The sequence below is a fragment of the Nansenia antarctica genome (assembly GCF_963989245.1).
Source record: "Nansenia antarctica genome assembly, chromosome: 1".
Lineage (NCBI taxonomy): Eukaryota > Metazoa > Chordata > Actinopteri > Argentiniformes > Microstomatidae > Nansenia > Nansenia antarctica.
In genome coordinates, this window is record NC_137674.1 from 35,527,079 (window position 1) to 35,552,818 (window position 25,740).

At 44.5% G+C, this 25,740-nt stretch overlaps 1 protein-coding gene across 1 annotated transcript in view; it reads left to right on the forward strand.

The window, feature by feature from the left end:
* Positions 1-25,235, forward strand: part of kif15 (kinesin family member 15) — a gene marked incomplete at both ends in the record, with an annotated part of 43,241 nt that extends 18,006 nt beyond the window's left edge. The window contains 21 exons of the mRNA XM_080522344.1: positions 26-203; positions 1,927-2,071; positions 2,554-2,695; positions 2,898-3,071; positions 3,716-3,844; positions 4,368-4,473; positions 5,359-5,524; positions 6,507-6,657; positions 7,005-7,090; positions 7,227-7,305; positions 8,046-8,132; positions 8,582-8,686; positions 9,070-9,192; positions 11,493-11,639; positions 12,491-12,628; positions 18,773-18,937; positions 19,194-19,297; positions 21,288-21,420; positions 22,359-22,490; positions 22,795-22,839; positions 25,110-25,235. Of these exons, the coding sequence (XP_080378470.1) occupies positions 26-203; positions 1,927-2,071; positions 2,554-2,695; positions 2,898-3,071; positions 3,716-3,844; positions 4,368-4,473; positions 5,359-5,524; positions 6,507-6,657; positions 7,005-7,090; positions 7,227-7,305; positions 8,046-8,132; positions 8,582-8,686; positions 9,070-9,192; positions 11,493-11,639; positions 12,491-12,628; positions 18,773-18,937; positions 19,194-19,297; positions 21,288-21,420; positions 22,359-22,490; positions 22,795-22,839; positions 25,110-25,235 (2,661 nt within the window). The remainder of the gene's footprint in view (positions 1-25; positions 204-1,926; positions 2,072-2,553; positions 2,696-2,897; positions 3,072-3,715; positions 3,845-4,367; positions 4,474-5,358; positions 5,525-6,506; positions 6,658-7,004; positions 7,091-7,226; positions 7,306-8,045; positions 8,133-8,581; positions 8,687-9,069; positions 9,193-11,492; positions 11,640-12,490; positions 12,629-18,772; positions 18,938-19,193; positions 19,298-21,287; positions 21,421-22,358; positions 22,491-22,794; positions 22,840-25,109) is intronic.
* Positions 25,236-25,740: the final 505 nt, after the last annotated feature.

Sequence of the window (25,740 nt, forward strand, 5' to 3'; positions counted from 1 at the left end):
CCTCTCGCCTTCTTCGCCCCTGCAGATCCAACATAACCCGCGGATGACCCACTGTCTAGCGGACAACTTCAGGCTGCGGGAGGAGAACCACCAGCTGCACTCGCTGGAGGCGGTGAGCCGGGGAGAGAGGATGCTGGGACAGGCGGCTGCAGAGCTGGAGGAGGCCTACCAGAAGGCTCTGGAGACAGACAGACCTGCCAGAGGTAAACACAGGGATAATATACAGGTGTAATAAAATATATATAGAAATAAATAATCTTCCTTCTTCTACGAAGAAATAATATTCCTTCATTCTTCTTTTATTGACGACTGCCAATGGCCCCAGGCCTGAGCATATATGACTATTTCCAGCCTTATTGTAACATGTATTCTTACCAGTAGCAGCTAGTCAAAACCATATCATTTACTGCTTTTTATAAAGCGATAACAGTCATATTGAGCAGAATTAAGTTCAGCCTACTGGTCCGGCCCTCCACAATAGTCCCGGTTTCTCATGTGGCCCATTGTGAAAATGAATTGCCCACCCCTGGTATACACCCTAGGCCTAATGGATTTATTAGCCCCCCCACTCAGTAGGGGTGCAACGGTTCTCGGTTTTTTTACGGACGGTACGGTTTGCGTTCCACGGCTCAATTCACTAGTGAACCGTGACGGTTTTCGGTTTCCGTTTTTTTTTTTTTTTTTTTTTTTTTTTTTACCTTTATTTTACCAGGAAGTCACATTGAGATTAAAACCTCTTTTACAAGAGAGACCTGGCCAAGACAGGGTCAAAATAGTAGCTTAAAAAAACAGTTCAGATAACAAGACAGGACATAAGACAGTGGCAACAATACAATAGACAAACAATGGTAGGGGTATTTACAAGGTGATTAAAACATTGAGAAGTCTAACCAAAGCCGGTACAGCGAGCGGTGACCACATCCTTTAATCTACGCTTGAAGATACTTATGGAAATAAGGGCCTCTAATTTAAAAGTAGTCTGTAGGTCATTCCAAGACCAAGGGCCATAATAAGACAAGCTTGCCCTTCCAACATTGTTCATGATAAGTGGCACCTTGTATTGTAGCCATCTACGAGACCTGAGACCCGAGCCACTCGGTATAGGGATGAACTTCAGGCCCAGATAATTCGGTAAGAAGCCAGAGATGATTTTAAACACAAGAGTGTACCAGTGTTGGAGCCTTCTGACAGAAAGAGATGGCCATCCAACCAGACTATACAGTGTACAGTGATGGGTCCTGAAGGCACTATTGGTGATGTATCTTAGAACCGAATGATACAGGGGGTCTAGCTTGGATAAAGTGGACAGAGAAGCAAACCTATATACTGTATCACCATAATCCAATTGTGAAAGGAAAAGGGCGGAGACAAGACGTTTTCTGGAAGCCAAGGAAAAGCAAGATTTAAATCTATACAGGAAGCCCACTGTACGCTTAAGCTTTATGGCGAGAAGATCAATTTGGCCGCGTTCGTAAATTAGCTCTGAGAGCGCCGGAGCGTCCACGTGAATGCCTCGAACGCGGCCTTTGGTCAGAGGTCGAGTTGGTCTGGAACGTTTGTTTCTGAACCGAACCGTACCGAAAACCGTGACCCAAAATACCGAACCGTACCGAACCGTGGGCCAACTGAACCGTTGCACCCCTACCACTCAGTATCACCACCAGCCGCCACTGATAACAACAACAACAAAATGATATGTTACTGGAGTTCCTGGGACCTGGTTTTTGTATAAAAGAGCAGTACTTTGTGTGTTGTGTTGCGATTCCATCTTTGAGGTTGGATAAGCCCAGCTCCGGAGTTGCAGACTGTGTGTACTTCAATAAACTACCAATACTTAGATTTAAAGTTACTATCTTGAGTATTAATATTCTTATTAAATCCACAACGTTTGACAAAAAGGTTATTAATTAGCGATCGCCTCCCCAGCACCACCGGCGGCCTGCTCCACCCCGGTGTCTGGTGAGAGCCTGTCCACCAGCTCCAGGGAGAGGCTGAAGGCCCAGCTGCTCCAGAAGCAGACGGAGCTCACCGCCACCCTTCAGGCCTTCGAGGAGTTCAAGGAGGTCACCAAGTAAGGAGGCTCTCTGGAGATGTGCTCTAAACTGTTGGAGATTACAATCAACATACAAGTTATTGTATGTGGTCTATGATAGGGATGTTAGTGGAGCTATGTTACTGTATTTTTGTGCAGCGTTGTGCAGCATTTTTGCACAACCTGATTCTTGAATCTGAACCTTCTGTAATGTTGTTTACATTAAGAATGTTGATATGCTGATTCGCACTCTGCTGCTATCACCTATTCTGTTATTGATGCTCTGACGCTATTGTATATACAGCTGTTGTTGCTTATTCTTTTATTGACTTTGTTGTTTATATCCTGCTTCTTCTATTATTGATTTTGTATTTCTGCTGCAATGCCAATGTCTAATTGAACCTGTACCCAAGAATTTTACTGTTTGTATCCGTACATTGATGTAATAAAAGCAATTCTGATTCTGATTCTGTATTGACGAAGCAAAAGGAAGGAATTAATAATTGTTCCTTGTGTTCCAGGAAACAGACGTCTGAGTTGGAGTCGGAGAAGAGGTATCTGGACAAGTCCAACAAGCACCTGGAGAGCATTCTGGAGGCCACAAAGGCCCATATGAATCTGGAGGTTTCTCAGCTCAACAAAATACACGTTGAAACTATCAAGGTAAAGGAAGTTACCTTTCTGGAGCTCTCACATGGCTCAATTCTCAAATACTGTGAGTTTTCAAGTGCAAGAGCTCAGAGTTTAAGCCTTGTCTGTCAAACCAGCCCTGTACTATATATGGCTATGATAAAAAATATATATTTGTGTGGCCCCCCCCACCCTATGTCCCCCAACCTAAGTCCCACTCTTTTGTGTCACACAGAATCTCACCACCCCAACCAAGGCCTACAACCTGCGGACCCGCATGGTTCCTCTCTTCAGCCCGGGCCCCCTGGGAGGGGGGGATGCATACGGGGACCTGGAGGCTGAGCTGCCCCCCCCAGAGATGACGGAGTTGACCTGCCAGGCGCTGACGGAGGAGCTGCGTCAGGTGCAGGTAACAGAAACTAGAAAAAAAAGCAATAAAATGGGGGGAAATATTGCTTAAAATAAGCAAAATGATTTGCCAATGACATGCAGGGTTCCCCAAGGATCAATCCTTGGCCCCCTCCTATTCAATCTTTACATGCTTCCATTGGGCCATTACATTTTACATTTAGCATTTAGACACCTTTGTCCAAAGCTACTTACAACAATAAAAAACTTTAATCAAATAAAAACTACCGTAGTCCTCGGTTGAGATAAAACAGCAGTATTTAAAAAATAGGATATCAGACTTGACAAAATAAAGTGTATTGTAAACACAACAGACAGACAGGAGGAAGGGGAGGCTTCAGGAGGGACAGCTAAGGTGTAGCCTGAAGAGACGGAGGTCTTCTTGAGGGACCGTTAAGGTGTAGCCTGAAGAGAAGGAGGTCTTCAGGAGGGACAGTTAAGGTGTAGCCTGAAGAGATGGAAGTCTTCAGGAGGGACAGCTAAGGTGCAGCCTGAAGAGGTGGGGGGGGGGTCTTCAGTCTACGGCAGAAGACAGGAAGTGATTCTGCAGTCGTGACAGCGGTGGGGAGCGGTTAGCGGTTGCATAGCAGCCATGCAGCCATAGTTCTATTGGTTGTCTCTGAGCTCTCCTCCTCCCTCCTCCAGGAGCACGCGGGGGCCGTACAGGCCCAGCTGGACCAGGAGCAGCTGAAGAGTAGGAAGCTGCAGCAGCAGATCACCAGGCTGGAGGAGCAGGTCACTCTGGGGTCAGAGGAGGCCAGCCGCACCACCGAGGTAGGGAACGCCCTCTTCTTGTTTATATAATATGTACAGTATGTGGATGAAATAGAAACTAGTTTCGCTTCCATTTTGACTCGTTTAAGAAAGTCTGAGGGATGTGGTCTATACATATATAAAAATAATTGCAGTCCACGTATACAACAGCATAGACAAGCTGAATACATAATAGTGTATAAAAGGACCCCTGTTGTGAAGATGAAGATGAGATTGCTCTCTCACTGCATTTGCTTTCCGTTAATTTGACCACTCAATATATGTACTGAAGACGCAGTTCAATAGTGAATATATGTACTGAAGACACAGTTCAATAGTGAATATACGTACTGAAGATACAATTCAATAATGAATATATGTACTGAAGACACGGTTCAATAGTGAAATAAATATCTCTCTCTTGTATGAATATATGTACTGAAAACACAGTTCAATAGTGAGATAAATATCTCTCTTTTGTATGAATATATGTCCTGAAGACACAGTTCAATAATGAATGAACATCTCTCTCTGTGTGACATAGCTGCTGTCCACGGAGCGTAGCGCCTGGACCAGAGAACAGCTGAGCCTGCAGGAGACCATCAACACTCTGGAGGAGACCGTCCTAGAGTCCAAGAGGGCTGGGGAGGGTAGGCTGACCAATCACATGCTGTCCTGGGGTCTAGGAGGGCTGGGGAGGGTAGGCTGACCAATCACACACTCTCCTGGGGTCTAGGAGGGCTGGGGAGGGTAGGCTGACCAATCACACCCTGTCCTGGGGGTCCAGGGAGGCTGGGGAGGGTAGGCTGACCAATCACACACTGTCCTGGGGTCTAGGAGGGCTGGGGAGGGTAGGCTGACCAATCACACACTGTCCTGGGGGTCTAGGAGGGCTGGGGAGGGTAGGCCAACGAATCACATGCTGTCCTTGGGTTTGCTTAAAACACCTTTATTCTTAGCAGAAGAAATACAAGAGCTGTCTGGCTATCATGACTCAAGGAATGACATAGCTAGCTAGCCACTACCGTAGTCTTATCAGACAATACCAGCACCATTTTACATTTACATTTTTGGCATTTAGCAGACACCTTATTCCAAAGCGACTTACAATCGATCCATTTGACTAAGCAAGCAATTCACCAGTCGTAGCAGTAAGGGTAATCTAGCTCAGGCCAGGGGCCATTGGCAGTCGTTGTGATAGAAGAAATAATAAAAAATATTATTTTTTATATAGACACAGGAGAAACATTACACGGGGGAAGTAGAAATCTTTGGAAACACAGTATAGGGGAAGCAGGTGTCTCAGGAGACACAGTGCTGGGGGGGTAGTAGATATCTCAGGAGGAGCAATTAAGATGTAACCTCAAGAGATGGAGGTCTTCAGTCTCCGGCGGAAGATGGAGAGCGACTCTGCAGTTCTGACAGCCATGGGAAGCTCGTTCCACCAGCGGGGAGCCAGTGTAGTGAAGAGACTAAACACCAAACCCCTGCAGTCCTGAGGAGCGAGGTGCATGACCTTTCTCTCTTCCCTGCAGTCCTGAGGAGCGAGGTGCACGACCTGCGCCTGGTGCTGCAGTCGTCTGATAAGGAGCTAGCGGCGGTGAAGAGGGCGCTGAGCGAGGGGGGGGAGGAGCAGCGCAGGGAGGCGGCCCAGGCCTCCAGCAGCCTCATCAGCACACAGCTGCAGCTGGACGAAGCCCGGTACGTCTGGTTCTGAACAATGGCTGTGTTTGAAATGGCATACTAGCATACCGCATACTAGCATACTGCATACTAGCATACTCAATGAGTATATACTGCATACTGCCTACAAAATTCATAATAAGTATGCCAAAACCAGCCGACCGTTTACACTGCAGTATGCATACTGCCTCCCAGAATGCATTTCGCACCGGCCGGCAGCAGGGAATTTAAATCCTCCATTTTAAACCTCCATTGGCTAAAAGCTGTAATTTTGGTTATCATGTTAACATGTCATTTTATGAAGTTTTAATATGTTTTTAGGCGAGAAAGTAAACATATATTCCCAAAATGTGTCCAGTTTATCAAAATAACCCATTTATATATCTGATCTGACGTTTTCTTTCACTCTTGTGTTCGCTATCTACATTACGGCTGCGTTCGTAAATTCGCCCTGGAAATCTGATCAGCACTCATGGAATGCCTCTTGTCCAATCAAATTACCTGGTCCCTTTATGACGTTGAACCCAGTGTGCGCTCCGGCGCTCTCAGAGCGAATTTACAAACGCCTAAGAGTTCGACAGAAACATTATAACATAATTGCTAAACAAGTTGTAAAATGGTTTGGGGGGCCAATATCTTTAGCTAGCTCAAGTAATTAGCTTACTATATTGTTGTCTTAGCAGTTGGTAAAAGAACAGGATTAAAATAAATATATATGAGCAATGACATATCGTGGGCTTGCTGCAGCAAGTACAATAACAACCAACTTGTCCGTCTGAAACTACAATACTGGGATCATTCATGATTGGGCTACAGGCAGTCAAATACTAGGCAAAGTGTGTGTAGGACACGAATAAACTTGGATTTCATGCATTTCAAGTGGCATCTTTGTAATCATAACGACGTAGACATGTCTAAGAATGCATTTCACCATGTAGATTCCCAATATAGTGAAAATACCATCTCCCTCATCTCCCTCACCTTCTTCTTCTTCCCCCAGGCTGGAGTTGGAGCAGCTCTTGGGGCAGCAGAGGTCCCTGCAGGACGCGTACGACCAGCTCCAGGCCGAGGCCAAGTTTGAGGCGGACGAGTCCAGACAGCAGCTGGAGGAGAGGCAGAGGGAGGTCACCGCCCAGAGAGGACAGATCACGGTCAGCTCCTCTCTAACTCCAGTTGCTGCTTTTTTGGTAAACTTTTAATCTGGATCAGAATCATCCTGATTTCTTTTTTGCTATCCAGGATCAGATCGAGCTGGCTGATTTCCCCCTATACGACTCAAAATCAACCAGATAGATCTGATCCTGGATAGCAAAAAAGAATCAGGATCACTCTGATCCAGATTAAAAGTTTTGAACAACTGGGCCCTGAGCATTAAGGGAAACAAACAATAAACATATTGTTTTTGTTCAGTCATAACAACGGTAAAGTGTTTGTTCACCCATCTTATCTTTCCTGGCAATCATATTCTTGTGAAAATAATATCTCTCTTGAATTGTAGGAGCTGACCGCCTCCCTCCAGACTGAGATGGACCACAGCAGCAGCCTGACCTCCCAGTCCAGACATGACAAGGAGAGCACCTCCAAGTCAGTTTTACCAACAACCTTCAGACTGTGTAAAAACTGTAGATGTCATAGTTTAATTTGTCCCCCTATTTCAACAGTTGTTCCTCCTCTGCACTGTGAAATATTAACACATCAAATGTCCTCTGCTTATCTCCAGAGAGCTCCTACAGGCTCTAGAGCAGAACACTCTGCTGAGGAGGCAGGTGGCTGACCTGATGACTCAAAACCAACAGCAGGTGTGTTTTATGTTCTGTTCTGAGTACAGTTCATCCTGTGTGTGATTGTGAATATAGTATCCCTGTTCTGTTCTGAGTACAGTTCATCCTGTGTGTGATTGTGAATATAGTATCCCTGTTGTGACAAGCAGGGATGCTCCGATTTATCGGCCACCGATTTAAATCGGCCGATTTCACTCCAAATGACTCGATCGCAAAAACCGATCTTTTTTTTTTTTTCCTGGGGAAGACAGATAACTGAACAGAAAACATAGGAGGACGTAACAGTATGTAAACCATGAAGGCCACGTTTATGATGTCTTTTATACAGCCATATCGACTGACTTGGGCTTCAGGCCCTAACTGGGTGATAGGCCAGACCTTTACTATGCCATAAAAATGGGTCTGCGTTTGCTTGGTGCCTAATGGATCAAAACTTTTGTCTAAAAAGCAAACAATATGTAGGCTATCCAGTCAGTAGGCCTACAGTTATGTATTTTTAAAAAAATCGGTATCGGTTGATCTTGAGGAAAAAAATCGGTGATCGGTATCGGCCCCAAAAATCCAGATCGGAGCATCCCTAGTGACAAGGATGGTTACAATGTAATAGAGAATCCTGTTTATTTTCACTGAGCGTAATCTAGTTCTGAACACTAGACAACCCTAACCCTAGACAAGCTGACACATCTTCATCTTCAATCCAAACAAATTGACTCTGCCTCTCTATTTTTTGTCTGACTTTCTATTGTTTTTCTGTGAAGGTTTCCAACAATGCAAGTCTTGAGCAAAACGTGACAACTGCCAATGGAACCATCACAAGCCTCGAGCAAAAGATTGAGCAAGACAAAGTAAGTTTCCCTTTTGAACTGTTTTTGTTGGCATTGATGGTTCTCATTCAGCTACCATTGATTTAGGCGTGTGTGCACTGATGTCTGCCATGTGTGTTGTTGTCTGTGTGCTCTGCTTAAGATTTAAACATTCACCTGTGGGCGGCCCGCTACCCACTGTTGACAGAGGTAACCTCGAATTCAGCCGGCTCCTAAGCCTTAACACTTGGCTCTCTGGGGCGTGCAAACTTAAAGGGCTGAAATGACCACTGGAACATATTCTGGAGGCAGAGAGACCTATTCAATAGAGACGGCCTCCAATTAAACAGATCAGGAGAATACCATTTAACGAACAACATACTCTTGTAAGGTCTGCCATGTGTATTGGTGTCTGTGTGTTGTAATGTCTGCCATATGGTTGTGTGGCTAATAATCAATCTATCTCTCTATCTCTATGTGTTGCCTGACAGGGGTTCGTGCTGGAGCTGATGAACCAGACCCGGGAGCTCCGCAGTGAGCTGACCCAGAAGGACCAGAACCTGGCCCTGCTGTCAGGAGACGTTAGTGACATCACGGTACTGACTGGATTCATCTGTTTGATTCTTTTGACCCGTGACTAACTCTGTTACTTTTTAAACAAACATGTTTTCTTACTCATTGTTTCTGTGTTCAAATAGTGAAGTTTTGGTTTGACTTTCTTAAAGGTTATTTTTTTCTGAGTGGGGCAATCACACTCAGATTTGTCATTTTATTGGATAGAGAGAGTGAAGAAGGAGAAGATGTGTGCACTGTAGACCGCGGTGCTAGACCACTGGACACCAGAGTAGAAGGTTTTAGTCTGACCCCTGTCAGTGTAGAAGGTTTTGGTTTTAGTTTGAGTCCTGTCAGAGTAGGAGGTTTTGGTTTGACTCACTAGGAGGTTTTCTAACAGGGTGTTTCATGCTGTTTGTCTTGACAGGCTAAGTGCAGCGCTGCGTGCTCTGAGAGGGAGCAGGTCCAGGAGCACAACTCCAGGATGCAGGCTGAGCTCCAGGCCTTCAAAGAGGCGGAGGATAGGAGGGTGGCATCCAACCAGATAGAGGTGAGAGTGATCGAAGCCTAACCCAACCAGGTAGAGGTGAGAGTGACCTAACCCAACCAGGTAGAGGTGAGAGTGACCTAACCCTAACCCAACCAGGTAGAGGTGAGAGTGACCTAACCCAACCAGGTAGAGGTGAGAGTGACCTAACCCTAACCCAACCAGGTAGAGGTGAGAGTGACCTAACCCTAACCCAACCAGGTAGAGGTGAGAGTGACCTAACCCTAACCCAACCAGGTAGAGGTGAGAGTGACCTAACCCTAACCCAACCAGGTAGAGGTGAGAGTGACCTAACCCTAACCCAACCAGGTAGAGGTGAGAGTGTCCTAACCCTAACCCAACCAGGTAGAGGTGAGAGTGTCCTAACCCTAACCCAACCAGGTAGAGGTGAGAGTGATATTCAAAAGCACTAGTGGAATTCTTCTCCGCTAATTGAGGCCCTGTCCACACCTATACGTTTTTTTGATAAACGTGGATTTTTATATTCGTTTTGGGGGGTTCGTCCAGACGCAAACGAGTTTTTGCCCTCTGAAAACGAAGATGTTTAAAAACGCCTGCCAGAGTGAAGATGTTTAAAAACGCTGTATATACGCCGTATACTTTTGACGTGTGGACGAGATAGACGGAGCTCTTTGTATTCGTGACGTCATCATGCGCGTAGATTTCTATGATCATGCGCACTGCAGCTGTTTGCTGTTCCCTCCAACGTCATATCCTGGCACCAGTAACTACTATGTTTACAACAGGCAACGGTGTTCGAGGCTACACAAGCGAGGAAAATGGATGTGAACAAAGTGCTTCTAGTTCTTTCACTGTTAACTGGACTTTTAACCTGTTCACAGATAAATGCACAGTTAATGATTGAGAACATTGAGAGACAGAGGCGTCTGATTGGCCAGCGGGGCTATGGAGTTAAAATTATATCGCCGACTACTGGTGTGGAATGCTCAATGACAGCGTTTATATTGCGTTCATGCGTATGCATGTGGACACAGACATTGTTTATAAACATGCTGGTGTGGACGGTAATATTTTTATATACCAAAAACGTTTATCAAAAAAACGTATAGGACAAGGCCTAAGACTTGGACACCCCCCCCCCCCCCCAAAAAAGAGGTAAAAACAACAGGTCAGAGGGGTTGAAGGTCCCCCCCCTCCCCCAATTGTCATTGTTATAATTCCCACTCTGCTTGTGTCATAGTACTTGTAATTTTTATAGGGGCGGCTGTGGCTCGGCCGGTGTCTAATGATCTCAAGCTCACAGGCTCAAACCCCGGCTCACCACATGTCGAAGTGTCTTTGAGCAAGGCACTGACAGGGTTCCTCCTTGAAATCCTTGAAGTTTGTGAATTTGAGAAAAATAAATCACGGTCTTAAAAGTTTTTGAAAATAGATATGGGTCATTGAAAGTGCTTGAATTCCCCTCTCTCTCTCTCAAAAAAATAAATAATATATATATATAATATATTAAAAAATGTTTTACTTAGCTCGTCCACTAGTTCTGTCTCAAACTATGCCGTGTTGGGTTCTTGAATTTGAGGGAATTGAGTCTTGAAAGGTGCCTGAATTTGATGTTTCAGAAGGTGTGGGAACCCTGCACTGAACCCCTGTGGGGAGCATGGCACGTTATGGCCTGCAGGTGGAGCCAGACTGTGGTGGAGTGGGGATGACGGCACTGATTGCGAACAGGTGTCGGCAATCAGACTCATCATCCAGATAGTCTTTTTGGCAGTGAAATGTGACCCAAATCCGATTTTTTTTATTTAACGTTTTGATCCGGACTTTGAGTCGCTGAGAATACGCCAGCACACACAAGTAGGGTTGGGCGCCAGATGTAAAGGTTTCGGGCACAGAGGGAGGTCGACACAGAGGGACAATTTGGGTTATTGTCCCCCCCCGGGACTCGCTCAGCTGTGGTGTATCCTGGTGCTCTCTCTCGGCAGGATTCCCCCGCTGTGTTCACTGCCCCCGGGGAACAAACACACACAGGTTAAAAAGACCATCTGGATGATGAGTCTGATTGCCGACACCTGTTCGCAATCAGCCCCGTCATCCCCACTCCACCACAGTCTGGCTCCACCTGCAGGCCAGAACACGCCATGCTCCCCACAACCCCTAAGCAAAAAATACTGGTTGTACTCTGCAATGACGAAGGTTGAACCTCCTTCCTTATTCTTCTGGTGGGTCTCCTCAGGTGGAGGTGTTATAACGTGTGTGTGTGTGTGTGTGTGTGTGTGTGTGTGTGTGTGTGTGCGCGTGTGTGTGGTTATAACAGGTGTTATAACATGTGTGTGTCTCCCCAGGTGGAGGTGTTGCAGGAGGAGGTGGTGTACGCCACGGAGGAGGTGGAGCGGCTGACCAAGGTGCTGGGGGAGCAGACGGCCCTCCTCCAGGCCTCCCAGGACCAGACCGCCCTGAGGGACACCACCATACACACCCTGCAGGACCAGGTACCCTGACCCTAACCCTCACTAACTAACCCTCCTAACTACCTCACTAACTAACCCTGAGGGACACCACCATGCACACCCTGCAGGACCAGGTAAGCTACTAACTAACCCTGCTAGCTACCTCACTAACTAACCCTCCTAGCTACCTCACTAACTAACCCTCCTAGCTACCTCACTAACTAACCCTCCTGGCTACCTCACTAACTAACCCTCCTGGCTACCTCACTAACTAACCCTCCTGGCTACCTCATTAACTAACCCTCCTAGCTACCTCACTAACTAACCCTCCTGGCTACCTCACTAACTAACCCTCCTAGCTACCTCACTAACTAACCCTCCTGGCTACCTCACTAACTAACCCTAACCCTCCTGGCTACCTCACTAACTAACCCTCCTGGCTACCTCACTAACTAACCCTCCTGGCTACCTCACTAACTAACCCTCCTGGCTACCTCACTAACTAACCCTCCTGGCTACCTCACTAACTAACCCTCCTGGCTACCTCACTAACTAACCCTCCTGCCTACCTCACTAACTAACCCTACTGGCTACCTCACTAACTAACCCTCCTGCCTACCTCACTAACTAACCCTCCTAGCTACCTCACTAACTAACCCTCCTGGCTACCTCACTAACTAACCCTCCTAGCTACCTCACTAACTAACCCTAACCCTCCAGGAGCAGGTAGGAATCTCATTATTTTCATCCGCGTTCAAAGAGCCAAAAACACAACGTACACTGGGAAGTAGTGAGCGAAACAGTTCCATATGAGTGTTCCATGCTGTGAATCGTCCAATGGTACAATGATCTCTGCTTTACTGATGGATGTTCCCCACCTGCTGCTTCCCCAGTTACAACAGCAGCGGAAGGCGATTGAGAGCACCATCAGAAGAGAGAGCACCAATCATGCTCCACGGTCATCAGGGACCCCCAGAGCATCATCAGGGACTCCCAAAGCATCACCAGACACCCCTAAAGCCCTGCCACAGGTAACTAGCTTGACTGTACTGATTCTCTCCTGTGGCCAGTTGCATAAACATAGATTAAGTTGCATAAACATAGATTAAGACTGGTCTAAGCCTTAGACTAGTGTTATATTCTCAGGTTAGACCAGTCTAATTAACACTGCCTGTTGCATAAAAAATAAGACTGGCTTATTTTGAGGTTAGAAAGTTAGCCACCTTCCCCCCCTGGCTAAGCTTGATTTAAGAGCTGTTGCTATGGGAACGAGTCAGGGCTAGTAGCTAGGTAACACTGTAACTCCAGCGCGGTAAACTACTTCACTGGTTAAAACTGCTATGCAGTATACATTTCTCCACATTATATTCCTTCGATATACATATGTTTTCAGCAGAAGAAAATTGAGTTTATCTCTCATATCTTTCGCCGCTAGGTGTAGCTGTTTCAGCCGCCATGTTATTTTTTTCTGTCAAGTGTGTTATTTTACCTAGAATGCATTGTGTGACTGGCTATCTAAGTCAGTCTTACTTTAGTCACTGATCGGTGAGCTTTATGCAACAGGAACGTTTTAGAGTCTATTTTGATTTGATTTGATTGATTTGATTTTTATTAGGAAATTACATAGAATCATTTAAGCATCATGACACTAAGTAATGTCCAGAGGATAGCACTTAAAAGCATTATTTAAAACACTTTACATTTAAATTTTTGGCATTTAGCAGACGCCTTATTCCAAAGCGACTTACAATCAATACATTTGAATACTAAGCATGTGAATCAGCAGTCCACCATTCGTTGCAGGAAGAGTACTCTAGCTCGGGCCGGGGGCCACTGATAGAAGGAAAAACCTTCTCCCTATTATCGCCTTCTACTAAAACTTTTTTTTTTTTACTGGAGAAACTGAGAAACAGTACAAGGGGGGCAATAGAAGTTCTAGGGACATAGTAGAGGGGAAAGCGGGTGTCTTTAGGAGACGTAGAGGTGAGGGTCGGAAGATGTCTCAGGAGGAGCAGTTAAGATGTAACCTGAAGAGATGGGTCTTCAGTCTACGACGGAAGATGGGTAGTGACTGCCGTTCTGACAGCCGTGGGGAGCTCATTCCACCAGCGGGGAGCCAGTGTTGTGAAGCGACGTGATCGGGCAGCCCGACTGCTGTGTAGAGGAGGAGGGGCCAGTCAGCCAGCCGAGGTGGAGGAGCGGAGTGAGCGGGCAGGGGTTTGGGGGGTTACCATTTCCTTCAGGTAGGCAGGGGCTGTCCCTTTAGCTGCCTGGTATGCAAGCACCAGGGTCTTGAATCTGATGCGAGCTGCTATCGGGAGCCAGTGCAGGGTGCGAAGGAGAGGGGTGACATGCGAGTATTTGGGGAGGTTGAATACCAGCCGGGCAGCAGCATTCTGGATGAGCTGCAGAGGTCTAATGGCTGAAGCGGGGAGCCCCGCCAGGAGTGCATTGCAGTAATCCAGGCGGGAGATGACCAGTGCCTGGATCAAGAGTTGCGCTGCCTCTCTGGTAAGGAATGGTCGTATCCTTCTGATGTTGTAGAGGAGGAATCTGCAGGAGCGAGCCGTTGCTGCAATGTTCTCTGCACAGGATAGTCGGTTATCCAGGATCACTCCAAGGTTCTTGGCTGTCAGGGAGGGGGTTACAGTAGAGTTCTCCACTGTGATGGAGAAGTCTTCAGGGATTAAAGTTCTCCGTCGCTACGACGGATTTCCGTCAATTTATTCCAAGTTGCGACGGATTTATTCCAAGTTGTGACGGATTTTACCTGGTGTAATATGATTTGTAGAGGCATACAATCTATTTTGATGTTGGTATTAGTAGGGGTGTAACGATACATCGATTCATTGACTAACGATCTGATTACATCGACGCAATGTAAAAATATCGATCTATATCGTCATCTTATGCGCGCAGAGAGAGAGAGACTTGAAAAAGATACGAATGTTTTTCATTTTTGATGAGAGACAGTAAGTCTATCCCTTTTAATATATATTTTGGAACATCTCTCTGAACCAGGGACGTTAACATACTCGCGTTCGCAATGTGTGACTCGCATTCACCGTGTGTGACTGTCTGTCTCCTGGCTCGGCTCCACTTCTCGGCTCCTCCTCCTCTCGCGTTCGGCAATCTCCGGTGATCTTCGGAAATGTTCGGCTTGTGTGAGTGCGTCTAATGAGAGTGCGTCTAACGGGAGTCTAATGGGCGAATACATTGACCGTTTTGGACACCAAAGATATTTTTTAACATCTACTCTTCAAGGCGAATCCAGTCAGACCAATATCAGACCTGCTGGACGTGTGTGACACGTGTGTGACACGTGTGTGGACGTGTGTGTGTGTGTGTGTGTGTGTGTGTGTGACTGGATGTCTCTCTGAACCTGTGTGTGTGTGTGTGTGGGTGGGTGTGTGTGTGTGTGTGTGTGTGTGTGTGCGCATGTTAATGAGCTGTATGTTAATTACCACTTATTACAATTGATAATTGTGTTAGATTGGCATATGATATCGCGTCATATCGATCATATCGTCATATCGATCTTGAATCGAATCGAAATCGTATCGTGACTGACATTGTGAAATCGTCAAACATTGTATCGTCATACAAACAAATCGATATAATATCGTATCGTGATGAAGCTGGTGATTTACACCCCTAGGTATTAGGTATATAAATTATATATAATAGCCTATATAGCCTACATATAGGCCTTTATTGGCTACAACTATGCGACAGTAACAGAGCGCTGAACCCCTCATAGTGATAAGTAGGTGGACAAGGCGTGGTGCTGAAATAGCCGACATGCGGTGTGTGGTTTGAAAAAAGTAACGCCAGCTCAGTAAATCATTCAAACTTAATGTTTACTTATAGGCTATGTGAATGTGACTGCACCACACATGTGAACAGTAACAAAGCAAATGCAGTTTAATTTTATGAAAAACATTGACAACAAAATCGGCGCAAAAAAAAAAAAAGAAAGCTGAATCCGCTTAGCCTATATGCTCCTGAAACGACAGAGCAAACACGCTACATTACTAGGGATAATAATTACTAATAATTACAATGAGCCAATAGAAAAAATAATATTAGGCTATTTAAATCTCACTTAACGAGAAAACTGGCATCTCCCATCGGTCACTATTTGTTGGCTATCTGGTGATATGGACGTCTTTGAGTGTCTAGAAAAGCGCTATAAATCTAATGTATTATTATTATGGACGTCACTTTAATCCGGCAGTTCTCAAGGTTTTTATGCACCAATCGATTCCTCTAGTGCGTCTTTATCACATTCATTGACGAAAAGGACGACTCGCATGTATAGAAAGGGAACATTGTGAGCACGTAAAATGTGAGTCTCACAATGGCTTTGCATTGATGAAACCAGGTAGGATGAACGCATAGTTCGCTGTCCATTCCTCTTTAAATGCCCTGTTTTCACCGTCAACTTTCCTCTTTAGACCTTTGAAGAGTGACATTATGTTTCTCTTGCTAGCTAGAAGGTTAAATGTTTAGCTAACTTCACCCGGCACGCAAACAACCAATCCAATAATAGTGTGACCTTGTAAGTCTGGGAGGAGGGGGAATAATTATCAGAATAAAACTTTGTTAAATAATTATTTGAATACGTTAGGCTGCGCTACATCGTCAGTCCACACATTTATTATTCAAAACTATGGAAAAGGGTGAAACTACGTTTCAACGTTGTTGAGAATCACAACACAAACTCGCTAGTCAAGCCAAAATACTGCAGCGAAATGGATTGGACTGCTACCTAGTTAACTAGAACACTACTTTACATTGTTACCTAGTTAACTAGAAGACTACTTTACATTGTTAGCAGGCTCACAAAACAAGCCGTGTTAGTTGACTAGCGATGTGTCGTTGATTTTCGACAACGCGGAAATGTATTCACATTTTTCGAAAGAAAAGTCAAAGCATTAGAACGTAGAACGGAAAATCGCACGCGCGCTTTGCGCACGGAAAGCCACCGGCCCCGATTTGGCCTGAATTTTTTTTTCAGTCAGGAGAATTTTTTTTGCTTTAATCCCTGAGTCTTGGAGAGGGCAGGCTTTCCCGGGGATGAAGAGGAGCTCAGTCTTGTTAAGATTGAGCTTGAGATGGTGGTCAGCCATCCAAGCTGAAATGTCAGCGAGACATGCTGAGATACGGGTTGCCACGTGTACATCAGACGGGGGGAAGGACAGGAAGAGTTGAGTGTCGTCTGCGTAGCTGTGGTAGGAGAGCCCATGTGAAGAGATTACCGAGCCAAGAGACTTGGTGTAGAGGGAGAAGAGTAGGGGCCCTAGGACGGAACCCTGGGGAACTCCAGTGGAGAGGGTTCGTGGAGAAGATAGCGATTCTCTCCAGGTCACCTGGTAGGAGCGGCCCGCCAGGTAGGAAGAAAACCAGGAGTGTGCGGTGCCAGAGATGCCCAGGTCTGAGAGGATGGAGAAAAGGATCTGGTGATTGACTGTGTCGAAGGCAGCAGACAGGTCAAGGAGAATGAGAACAGAGGAGAGGGAGGAAGCTTGGGCAGAGTGGAGGGCTTCCGTGACAGCAAGGAGCGCAGTCTCAGTGGAATGCCCAGCCAAAGTTGTCCTCGATGGAAACATAAAGTGAAATAAAACAAAACATCATACAGCATAAGAACACAGCATAAAAAACAAACATTAAAACACACAACATGGAAACATAAAGTGAAACAAAACAACTCGGAATCACCCTCCCTTTCTTAAGGGTGAGCCATTAGTTCTCCCCATAAATATGACTTCACTTTTGTTTTAAAGATGGCTTTGTTTTGGCTTTGCTTAATATGCAGAGGCAGATGGTTTCATAAAGAAATCCCAGTATAGAAAAAGGAGCTTCTTGCTGTTTTACTTTTGACAAGAGGAACACTGCATGACACAATACTTCTTCTTGTATTATAATCATGTATACTTCTCTCCATATCTATGTTACAATTCATATATAAATAGCAAGACTGACTTAAAGTGAGATATAAGTCTAAGACTGGGTCTATCTTTATGCAACCGGCCCATGGATGCAAAGCCAGAGAATACTAGAGATCTAGCAGGGCTCGACAGTGCGACTGTTTTGGTCGCATTTGCGAGTGAATATATTTCTGTGCGACTTGGAAATACATTCAATCGCACCAGTGCGACTAAAAGACTGCTGAACTACTGTCATGCGCAGTCAAACTTATGTGTATAAGCGATGAGGGAATGAAAACAGTGAACAGAAACACGTGTCGCAGAAATGCTTCACGCGAGTCCTATATGCGCTTAAAATGTGCATAATGGGTATATGGGTACAGCTCTCATAGTTCGTAGCGCTGTGTTTTGTTAGCCGCTAGCTGCTAGCAGCGTTTGCTTCCGGTTTCATTACAAAAGGCCTGACGTCTAACATTCAAATGACTCTAACTTCATCTTTTTTCGGATTTCAATGTATGGCACATCATTTGAAAGCTTATGATCCGTAGTTCTAATCCACAACATGTCACATTTGAAAGTGTTTATGTAATTTTTTTACATTTGAAAGTGTTTATGTAATTTTTTTACATTTGAAAGTGTTTTGTTTATATATATTTATATTATACAATTTACCAGTCATATTCTGGAATGTGTCTAAATGTTAAAGTTCCATAAGTATAAGCAAAATAAAGTAACAGTTTGTAAATAAATAGTAGCATATAAAAAATAAACGAACCGTGAACCGTGACCCAAAAACCGAGGTTCATACCGAACCGTGGGCCAATTGAAATTAATATTCTTACTTCCCCTTTACATTGTGTGAGTCTTATTTATGTAAACCAGCTCCTTCCCTTCTTTGTGATTTTTTTTAAAAGTGTTTTTTTTCCCTTTCCTAACACCAGGGGAGCCACCCCTCCTAAATGTCGTTGTTTGGTACCTGTACTGTAACAATGACAATAAAGACCATTCATTCATTCATCTCCATTTTTATTACGGCCAACAGCCGGTTATGATCATTTTGATATGTTATGATTATGATAATTTGTTGTCGTTGTTGACGAAAATTGCACAATTTTCATTGTGCTACTGAAATTCTTGGTGTGCTACTAAATTTTTCAACATGGTAGCACAGTGCTACCTGGGGAAAAGGTAAGCGTCAAGCCCTGTCTAGTAGGTTAATGTTTCTTTGGTCTATTTCCTGCCCAGACTCCCCACAACCTTGAGAGCTTCGGCACGGACCTGAGCCAGTTGCTGTGGAGCCAGGAGAGGGAGCTAGAGAGCCGCAGGTCCTCTATGATGACCATGGAGATGCTCCTCTCAGAGCTGAACGCAGAGAGGGCGGCCAAGAACCAGGAGATTCAGAGGCTCAAGGTGTGCGAGTGTGTGTGTGTGTGTCTCTCTCGCTGTCTCTCTGTCTCTCTTTCTCTCTCCCTCTGTCTCTCTCCCTCTGTCTCTCTCTCTCTTTCTCTCTGTCTCTTTCTCTCTGTCTCTTTCTCTCTGTCTCTCTCTGTCTCTGTCTCTCTCTCAAATGCATAGTGACATGACATGTATCTATCATGTATCCCCCAGGCCCAGGTGAAGGAGACAGTGAGACATAATGACATGTATCTTGACCTCTGACCCCCAGGCCCAGGTGCAGGAGAAGGAGACAGTGAGGCAGGAGATCCAGGTTCTGTTGGACCAGTTCTACACCAAGCAGCACCACGCAGACCAGCCTGGGGACAACAACGGGTCGGTCATCCTGTCACTCTTACAGGGTTCCCACGGGTCCTTGAAATCCTTGAAAGTTTGTGAATTTGAAAAAAAAAAAAAAGGTCTTGAAAGTTTTTGCAAATAGACATAGGTCATTGAAAGTGCTTGAATTCCCCTCTCTCTCTCTCTCTCTCTCTCTCTCTCTCTCTCTCTCTCTCTCTCTCTCTCTCTCTCTCTCTCTCTCTCTCTCTCTCTAAAAAAAAATATATATATATATTCAAAAATGTTTTACTTAGCTCCTCCTCTCTGTATTGCTTAACTTTACACATATTTCACAATATATTGTTTTGCTGTGCTGTGGTAGAGAAGGCAAGAGACCATCTAGTGTTCACACATTCAAGCTTCTCTTTTTAATTGTTGTCTGTGAGCGGATAGTTCCTATTATATAAATTCTCATCTAGATCTGTCTCAAACTATGCCATGTTGGGTCCTTGAATTTGAGGGAATTGAGTCTTGAAAGTCCTTGAAAGGTGCTTGAATTTGATGTTTCAGAAGGTGTGAGAACCCTGCTCTTAACAATTACTTTGTACGAATCATATATCCATGTTTTGCATGTTTCAGCCTCTCTTAATTGAGGTCAACTCTGATATATTATTCTTTTTATTTTATTTATTATCAGTGATTCTTTGCATGAGGCCATTCGTCAGTCCTTACTTCAAGAGCTACAGGTGGAGAGGGATGATAAGGTCTGTCATGTGTTTTAAATACCATTGTTTGATATAGTTTTACAGTTATTTATATGTTCAATTGAATGAGAAAGTGTGTCCAAACTTTTGACTGGTACTATATGTATACTATATATTGTTTTCCAACATTAATACCCATTTTAGTTTCTAAGTGAAGTCACCCTTTCGTTTGATACATATTTGGCATAATGATACTATCTTTATCTAACTATACTGTCTCTAACTAACTATACTAACTACTACTACTATCTGGGGTTAGGGTAATTAACTATACTATTCCTTTTACAGAGAACAGCCATGCAGAAACTCTGTGAAGCACATGAGAGGTATGCAGATGTCCTGCTTCATGCCTCCTTCCCACATCCTGATATTACATAACTAGATGTCTGGGGCGGCTGTGGCTCAGCCGATAGAGCCGGCGTCTAATGATCGCAAAGTCAGTAGCTCGCAGTGTTTCGAATCCCGGCTGGCCACGTGTCGAAGTGACCCTGAGCAAGGCACTGAACCCCTAATTATTGCTCCAGGGTCACCTTCAATGTTCAATGACCCCTTGTCTAGACGCCCCCCCTAGAGCATAAATACATCTTGTTGTACTCTGTGCAATGACAAACTTTTAATCCCTTTCCCTTTCCTTTCCTAAATGTCTCATTCACAATTGTATCATTAGGTGCAATTCTAAAAATGGAGGCAGGTTTGAAGTCGACATGGAGTAACAGTTTTTAAATTGACCTATCGCTAAGCCACGCCCCCTTTGAAAACTCGGACAAACAAACAACGCTTCACTGACAGTGACTGACTGACTGACCGACCGTGACTGAATGACATTCAATTACTTACAATGGCGGGAGTTGGCAAATGTCAGATTTCTGATTTACCACTTCTTTCTTCTTCTTTCGTGTAACGTCAGAGGTCCAACTCGGTGTCGCGTAGCCATGCCCGCATCTCTGGTTCTAGGTCGAAGAGGCTGGCTTCTGAGGGTGGTCTATATAAGGGGCAGATGGTGATTATGTGGTCGGCGGTCTGCAAGTTTACCACTGCAAGTACTAGACATGTTTTTTTTTTAAAGATGACAATAATATTTAGTCTAGAAGCTTTTCACCATCAGATATTAGCGAGTTGTTTGTCCGAGTTTTCTGCCTGTCGTGACTTTTGCTGTGATATGATTGGACAATTTCTATTTTGGGGTGTGGCTTAGCGATAGGTCCATTCTAAAAATGGAGGCAGTTTGAAGTTGACATTGGTTAACAGTTTTTAATGTGTTTTGTTTGTTTGCCCTCGACTAGATTGCAGAACCTGGAGCCCATGTTGGCCAATTCCCAGACCTGCGTCCAGGAGCTGACCAGCGAGCTGAGGAACCGCTGCCTGGACCTGAGAGAGATGAACATGAAGGAGCAGGACCAGGAGAAGGTCCACCAGGTGAGAGCTGCTTCATCAGGATCTGCTGCGGTTCTAACCCATGGTTCTGGAGCCTAACGGCCCTTAGGGGGCAGGAGCCTATCTCCTTTTTCCGTAGCGTGAGGCGGCTTGATGTACAAGTACACCCCCTGGACATGACGCTGGTATGGGTTGGGTATTGGGTTCCATTAGTGAGGATATTATAGTTCTGAATAGAGACAATTCACACATGAAATAGACTCAGTGAAGAGCACTAGATGAAGAACCTTGGTGTGTTCCTTGACCACCCCAAGGTTCCAACCACTGATCCTGTGTGGCGAACATCACAGCGACAGCACACTCCTGTACACTATAAATATAGCATCGTAAGCCAATGGCCCCTGGTCATAGCATAGATTAGTTTTTCTTACAATGACTGATGGATGGATGATTCACTTACTTAGACACATGTATTTGTTGTCGCTTTGGACAAAGGTGTCTGCTAAGTGACCGGTTCATTTTTATAGAGGCCATAGTCACCATTCTCCAGACACAGCATTGATACCAGACATATGTCTATTTCATGTAATATTAGAGAGCTAAAAATGTGGAGCGTATATTTGTATATTACCGTATGTAAAAAAATAAAATAATGTCATGCTAGTGAATGCAAAGGATTTCCTACCCTTTTAGGAGGGTATGTGTGTTGTAAAACTACCTGATATAATGACTGAAGACTCCATCTCTTCAGGCTACACCTTAACTGCTCCTCCTGAGACATCGACTACACTGTGTCTCCAGAGACACCTGCTTCCCCAATACTGTTTTTGTGAATTGATGATTTCACTTGCTTAGTCAAATGTATCGATTGTAAGTCGCTTTGGAATAAGGCGTCTGCTAAATGCCAAAAATGTTAATGTTGTAATGGTTGTTGAATTAGGGGGAAACGTACTGACTATTGCAAACATGGCCTCCTACAGGAGCTGGACGTCCTTCGTAAGCAGGTGAACGACCTGTCAGAGGAGAACGGCAAGCTGGTGGGCCACAAGAACCACAAGCAGAAGATTGAGTACCTGGTGGAGCTGAAGAAGAAGAACACCAGACTTCAGGAGGTAACATGTTTTTTTCAGAAGTGTCTTTATTGGGTTACCAATACCAAATAAAGAAACTATTGAAAGTATAAAATCACCTGATTTTACATTTTTAGAACAATACAAAACAAAAAGGACAGTACAGTATAAAAAAGGAGGAACCTAAGAAAAAACAGTAGGCTAAAAGAGAGGACTCAAAACAAAACAAAGAAATGACTGTGTGGGCTGAATGAACAGAGAATAGAATAGAGAATTGCACCCCTCAACATTTCCCTTCGTTGATTGAGCATAACTAACCACAATTTATTTATTTATTTAATTCAAGGAAAATGAAAAGCTCAGAGCGGAGATGAGCGTGATGCGAGACAGCGTTTGACGTCTTCCACCGCAGACGGAGGTAAATCTCATTGGTGTTTCAAGACATTACTGTTATCCAACCTGTTTCCCCAAAAGAACACATTTTCACCACCTTTATAATAAAATAAAATAAATCTGTAAAACATTTTATATGACATGGATTTTACTCAGGTTTTAACCAGGGCTGAGTGATGATACAGCTTGCAGTTTGTTGGTGAGAGTTGTGTGTGATACAGTATGCATATCAATATTCACCACGTCTCTGCAGGCATAAACACACCTATGCTGTGCTCCTTCTGTCCTACCTGGACCTACCTGGTCCAGGTGTACTGAGGGGTATTCCATCAATGTCGCTAAAGGACAATCCAGGCTTATTTGGCGTGGCCGCACCTACCCTCTGGAACTCCCTCCCCACAGTGATCCGCAACGCCCCCACCCTGGACTCCTGTCTGCTGCCCTGATTATATTTTTGGATGTTTGTAACACCTGTGGTCATTTCTGTTTTTCATTTTGCATTAAATGTTTTCTTCTCATCCATGTATCACTTGTACATTTTGCATGCCGTTATTCCATGTGATGGATGTGAATAATTGTTTGTATTACGGTAATTGTATTCTGTCTGCCACTTGGTTCTTTCATTCCTCATTTTTATTTCACTGTCCTTTAAAAAAAAGAAATAATAATAAATAAATGTCCGTTACTTAGAGAAGGGTCCAGCTGCAGGCATCACGCGCATCACCCGGACGCTTGATGGACCATATTTATAATTATAATTTTGCCATTTAGCAGACGCTTTTATCCAAAGCGACTTACAATTACGAATTACAGGGACATTCCCCCTGGAGTAACTGAGGGCTAAGTGCTTTACCCAAGGGCACACTAGTAGTGGTGTGGCTTCAGGCGGGATTTGAACTCACAACCTTCCGATCACAAGTCCAACTCACTATCCACTAGACCACCACTACCCCTATATTTGGTTGGAGCGCGTCATCACAGAAGTAACCGCGAGAAACCGCGAGATTTTTAAGGATCTTAAAAGCACGGCGAGATTTTAAAGGACATTTAACGAACAATAATTTGAACACGCAATTGATAAGAAGAAGAAGAAGAAGAAGAAGAAGAATTACAAATACAATGGCAAATGCAGCTCAGGTGAGAATTTCGAAATATTATTAATGAACATGTTATAGTTTTCAGATGTGTATTTATTATTTAGGTTGTTGCATGTGTTACGCATTTGGCTGTTTCGCTGCTGGTTAGCAGTGATTGGGGACTGGGAGTGACACTGTTCCCCTTTGCTCTCTATTTAAGGCACCAGCAAACAGTAGGAGGGGAGAGTGGTTTGGGAACGAGGGTTACGACGAGGGAGTACAACGAGACAGAGCGACAACTAGACGACCACCAGACGAAAACCTGCCGAGTACCAGAGGGACCTGCGACGTTGGAACGAGAGAACACCTGATACACGCCACAATGCAAAAAGTAAAGTAAAATCTTAACTATCTTAAATCAAGGCAATAAGCTTGTTTTCTGTCTGACTGCACCAGTTTTAAGATATCTCTTACTTGTTTTAAGACAATCTTGGCAAGTGAAATTTTCCTGTTCTGTTGGCAGATAATTTTGCTTATTCTAAGTAATATTTCCCCTATTTTTATAGCTTTTTTTCTTGTTTTTGAGAGCTGACTTTTTGCAGTGCAGGCGCCGAGCTGTGGTCCCGAGCAGAGGGACGACTGGCCACCAACGGAGCTGTCCGTGTCTGACCAGGTGGGGAACAGCCCTGGTGACAGGCCAGGCTTAATGGGAGCAGCTCCAGAAGGAAGCAGCCTCCCCTCTGTCCTGCTCAAATACCTGGTAGGTACCTCGATCGGTCAAACCTGTGTATTTTGGTCTGTAACCGCATGTTGTGTTTGTGTGTGTCAGCCTGGTTGATTATGCAATAATTCCGGTGGGTTTTTAGGACTCCTTGGTTGGTGACGTGCTGATGGAGTACAGACTCAGGAGTGTGTCCTCGGTTCGTAACACGCACATGCTCCACACAGCCCTACACCAACACTCCCTACCCTTGTCCTCTAGCTCCTCTGTGAACATGTAAAAGAATCGGAGGGCTAGCAGGAGACGTTATCGTATTGCTTACATCCAACCTACTATACCCCTTCAGATCACTTATGCTTTGGCATCCTTACACATTGGTCATTGTTTCGTCTCCACAAGGTTGTGGATGACCGAACCTAATAATATACCCACACTAAATAAGCCTCTTTCTTGATTCTGTTTGTTCTGTAGGGGGGTCCTGGTCTGAAGAGCAATTCATCTCAGAGCTCCATGGGTAGCTACTCCTCTTCCTCCAGAATGCCCAGCAGTGTAGACCACTACTCTGGCAACCTGTCTGGGAATCAGTCTGGTATGTAAAGCACCTGCCTTAGTGCTCCACATTACAACTCTGCATCACTGCTCCAATGATGAAGTGTTACTTTGTGTTCAATATGTTATTACGTCATCATAAAGAGGGGTTTGAGCTAGCAGGAGTCCTGTACAAGAACAGATGCCAGTTAAATAGTAGTAGTAGTAGTAGTAGTAGTACATTACAGTATTTACTTTGTGCTTATTGCTTCTCCTCTCTCTGCAGGTCCATCCAGATTCTCTGATGGCCCATCCAGATTCTACAATTGATGCCACCAAATTTCACCCCCCAGCATCCCCCAGCAAGAATACACCCATAGTGAGGGATCTGCAATTGACTGTCTGCCCAGAAAAGCCTTATTTTTTTTTTAAGATGTGTTAGTTTTGACCTTTTTCCTAACAAATACTTGTACGTATTCTTGCAAACCTTTTATTACTTTCTTTATTAGCAATGAATAGGTTCAACCAAATAGATGTATGACTTTTTTTTTAGCCTTGACAGTATTCTTGTAAT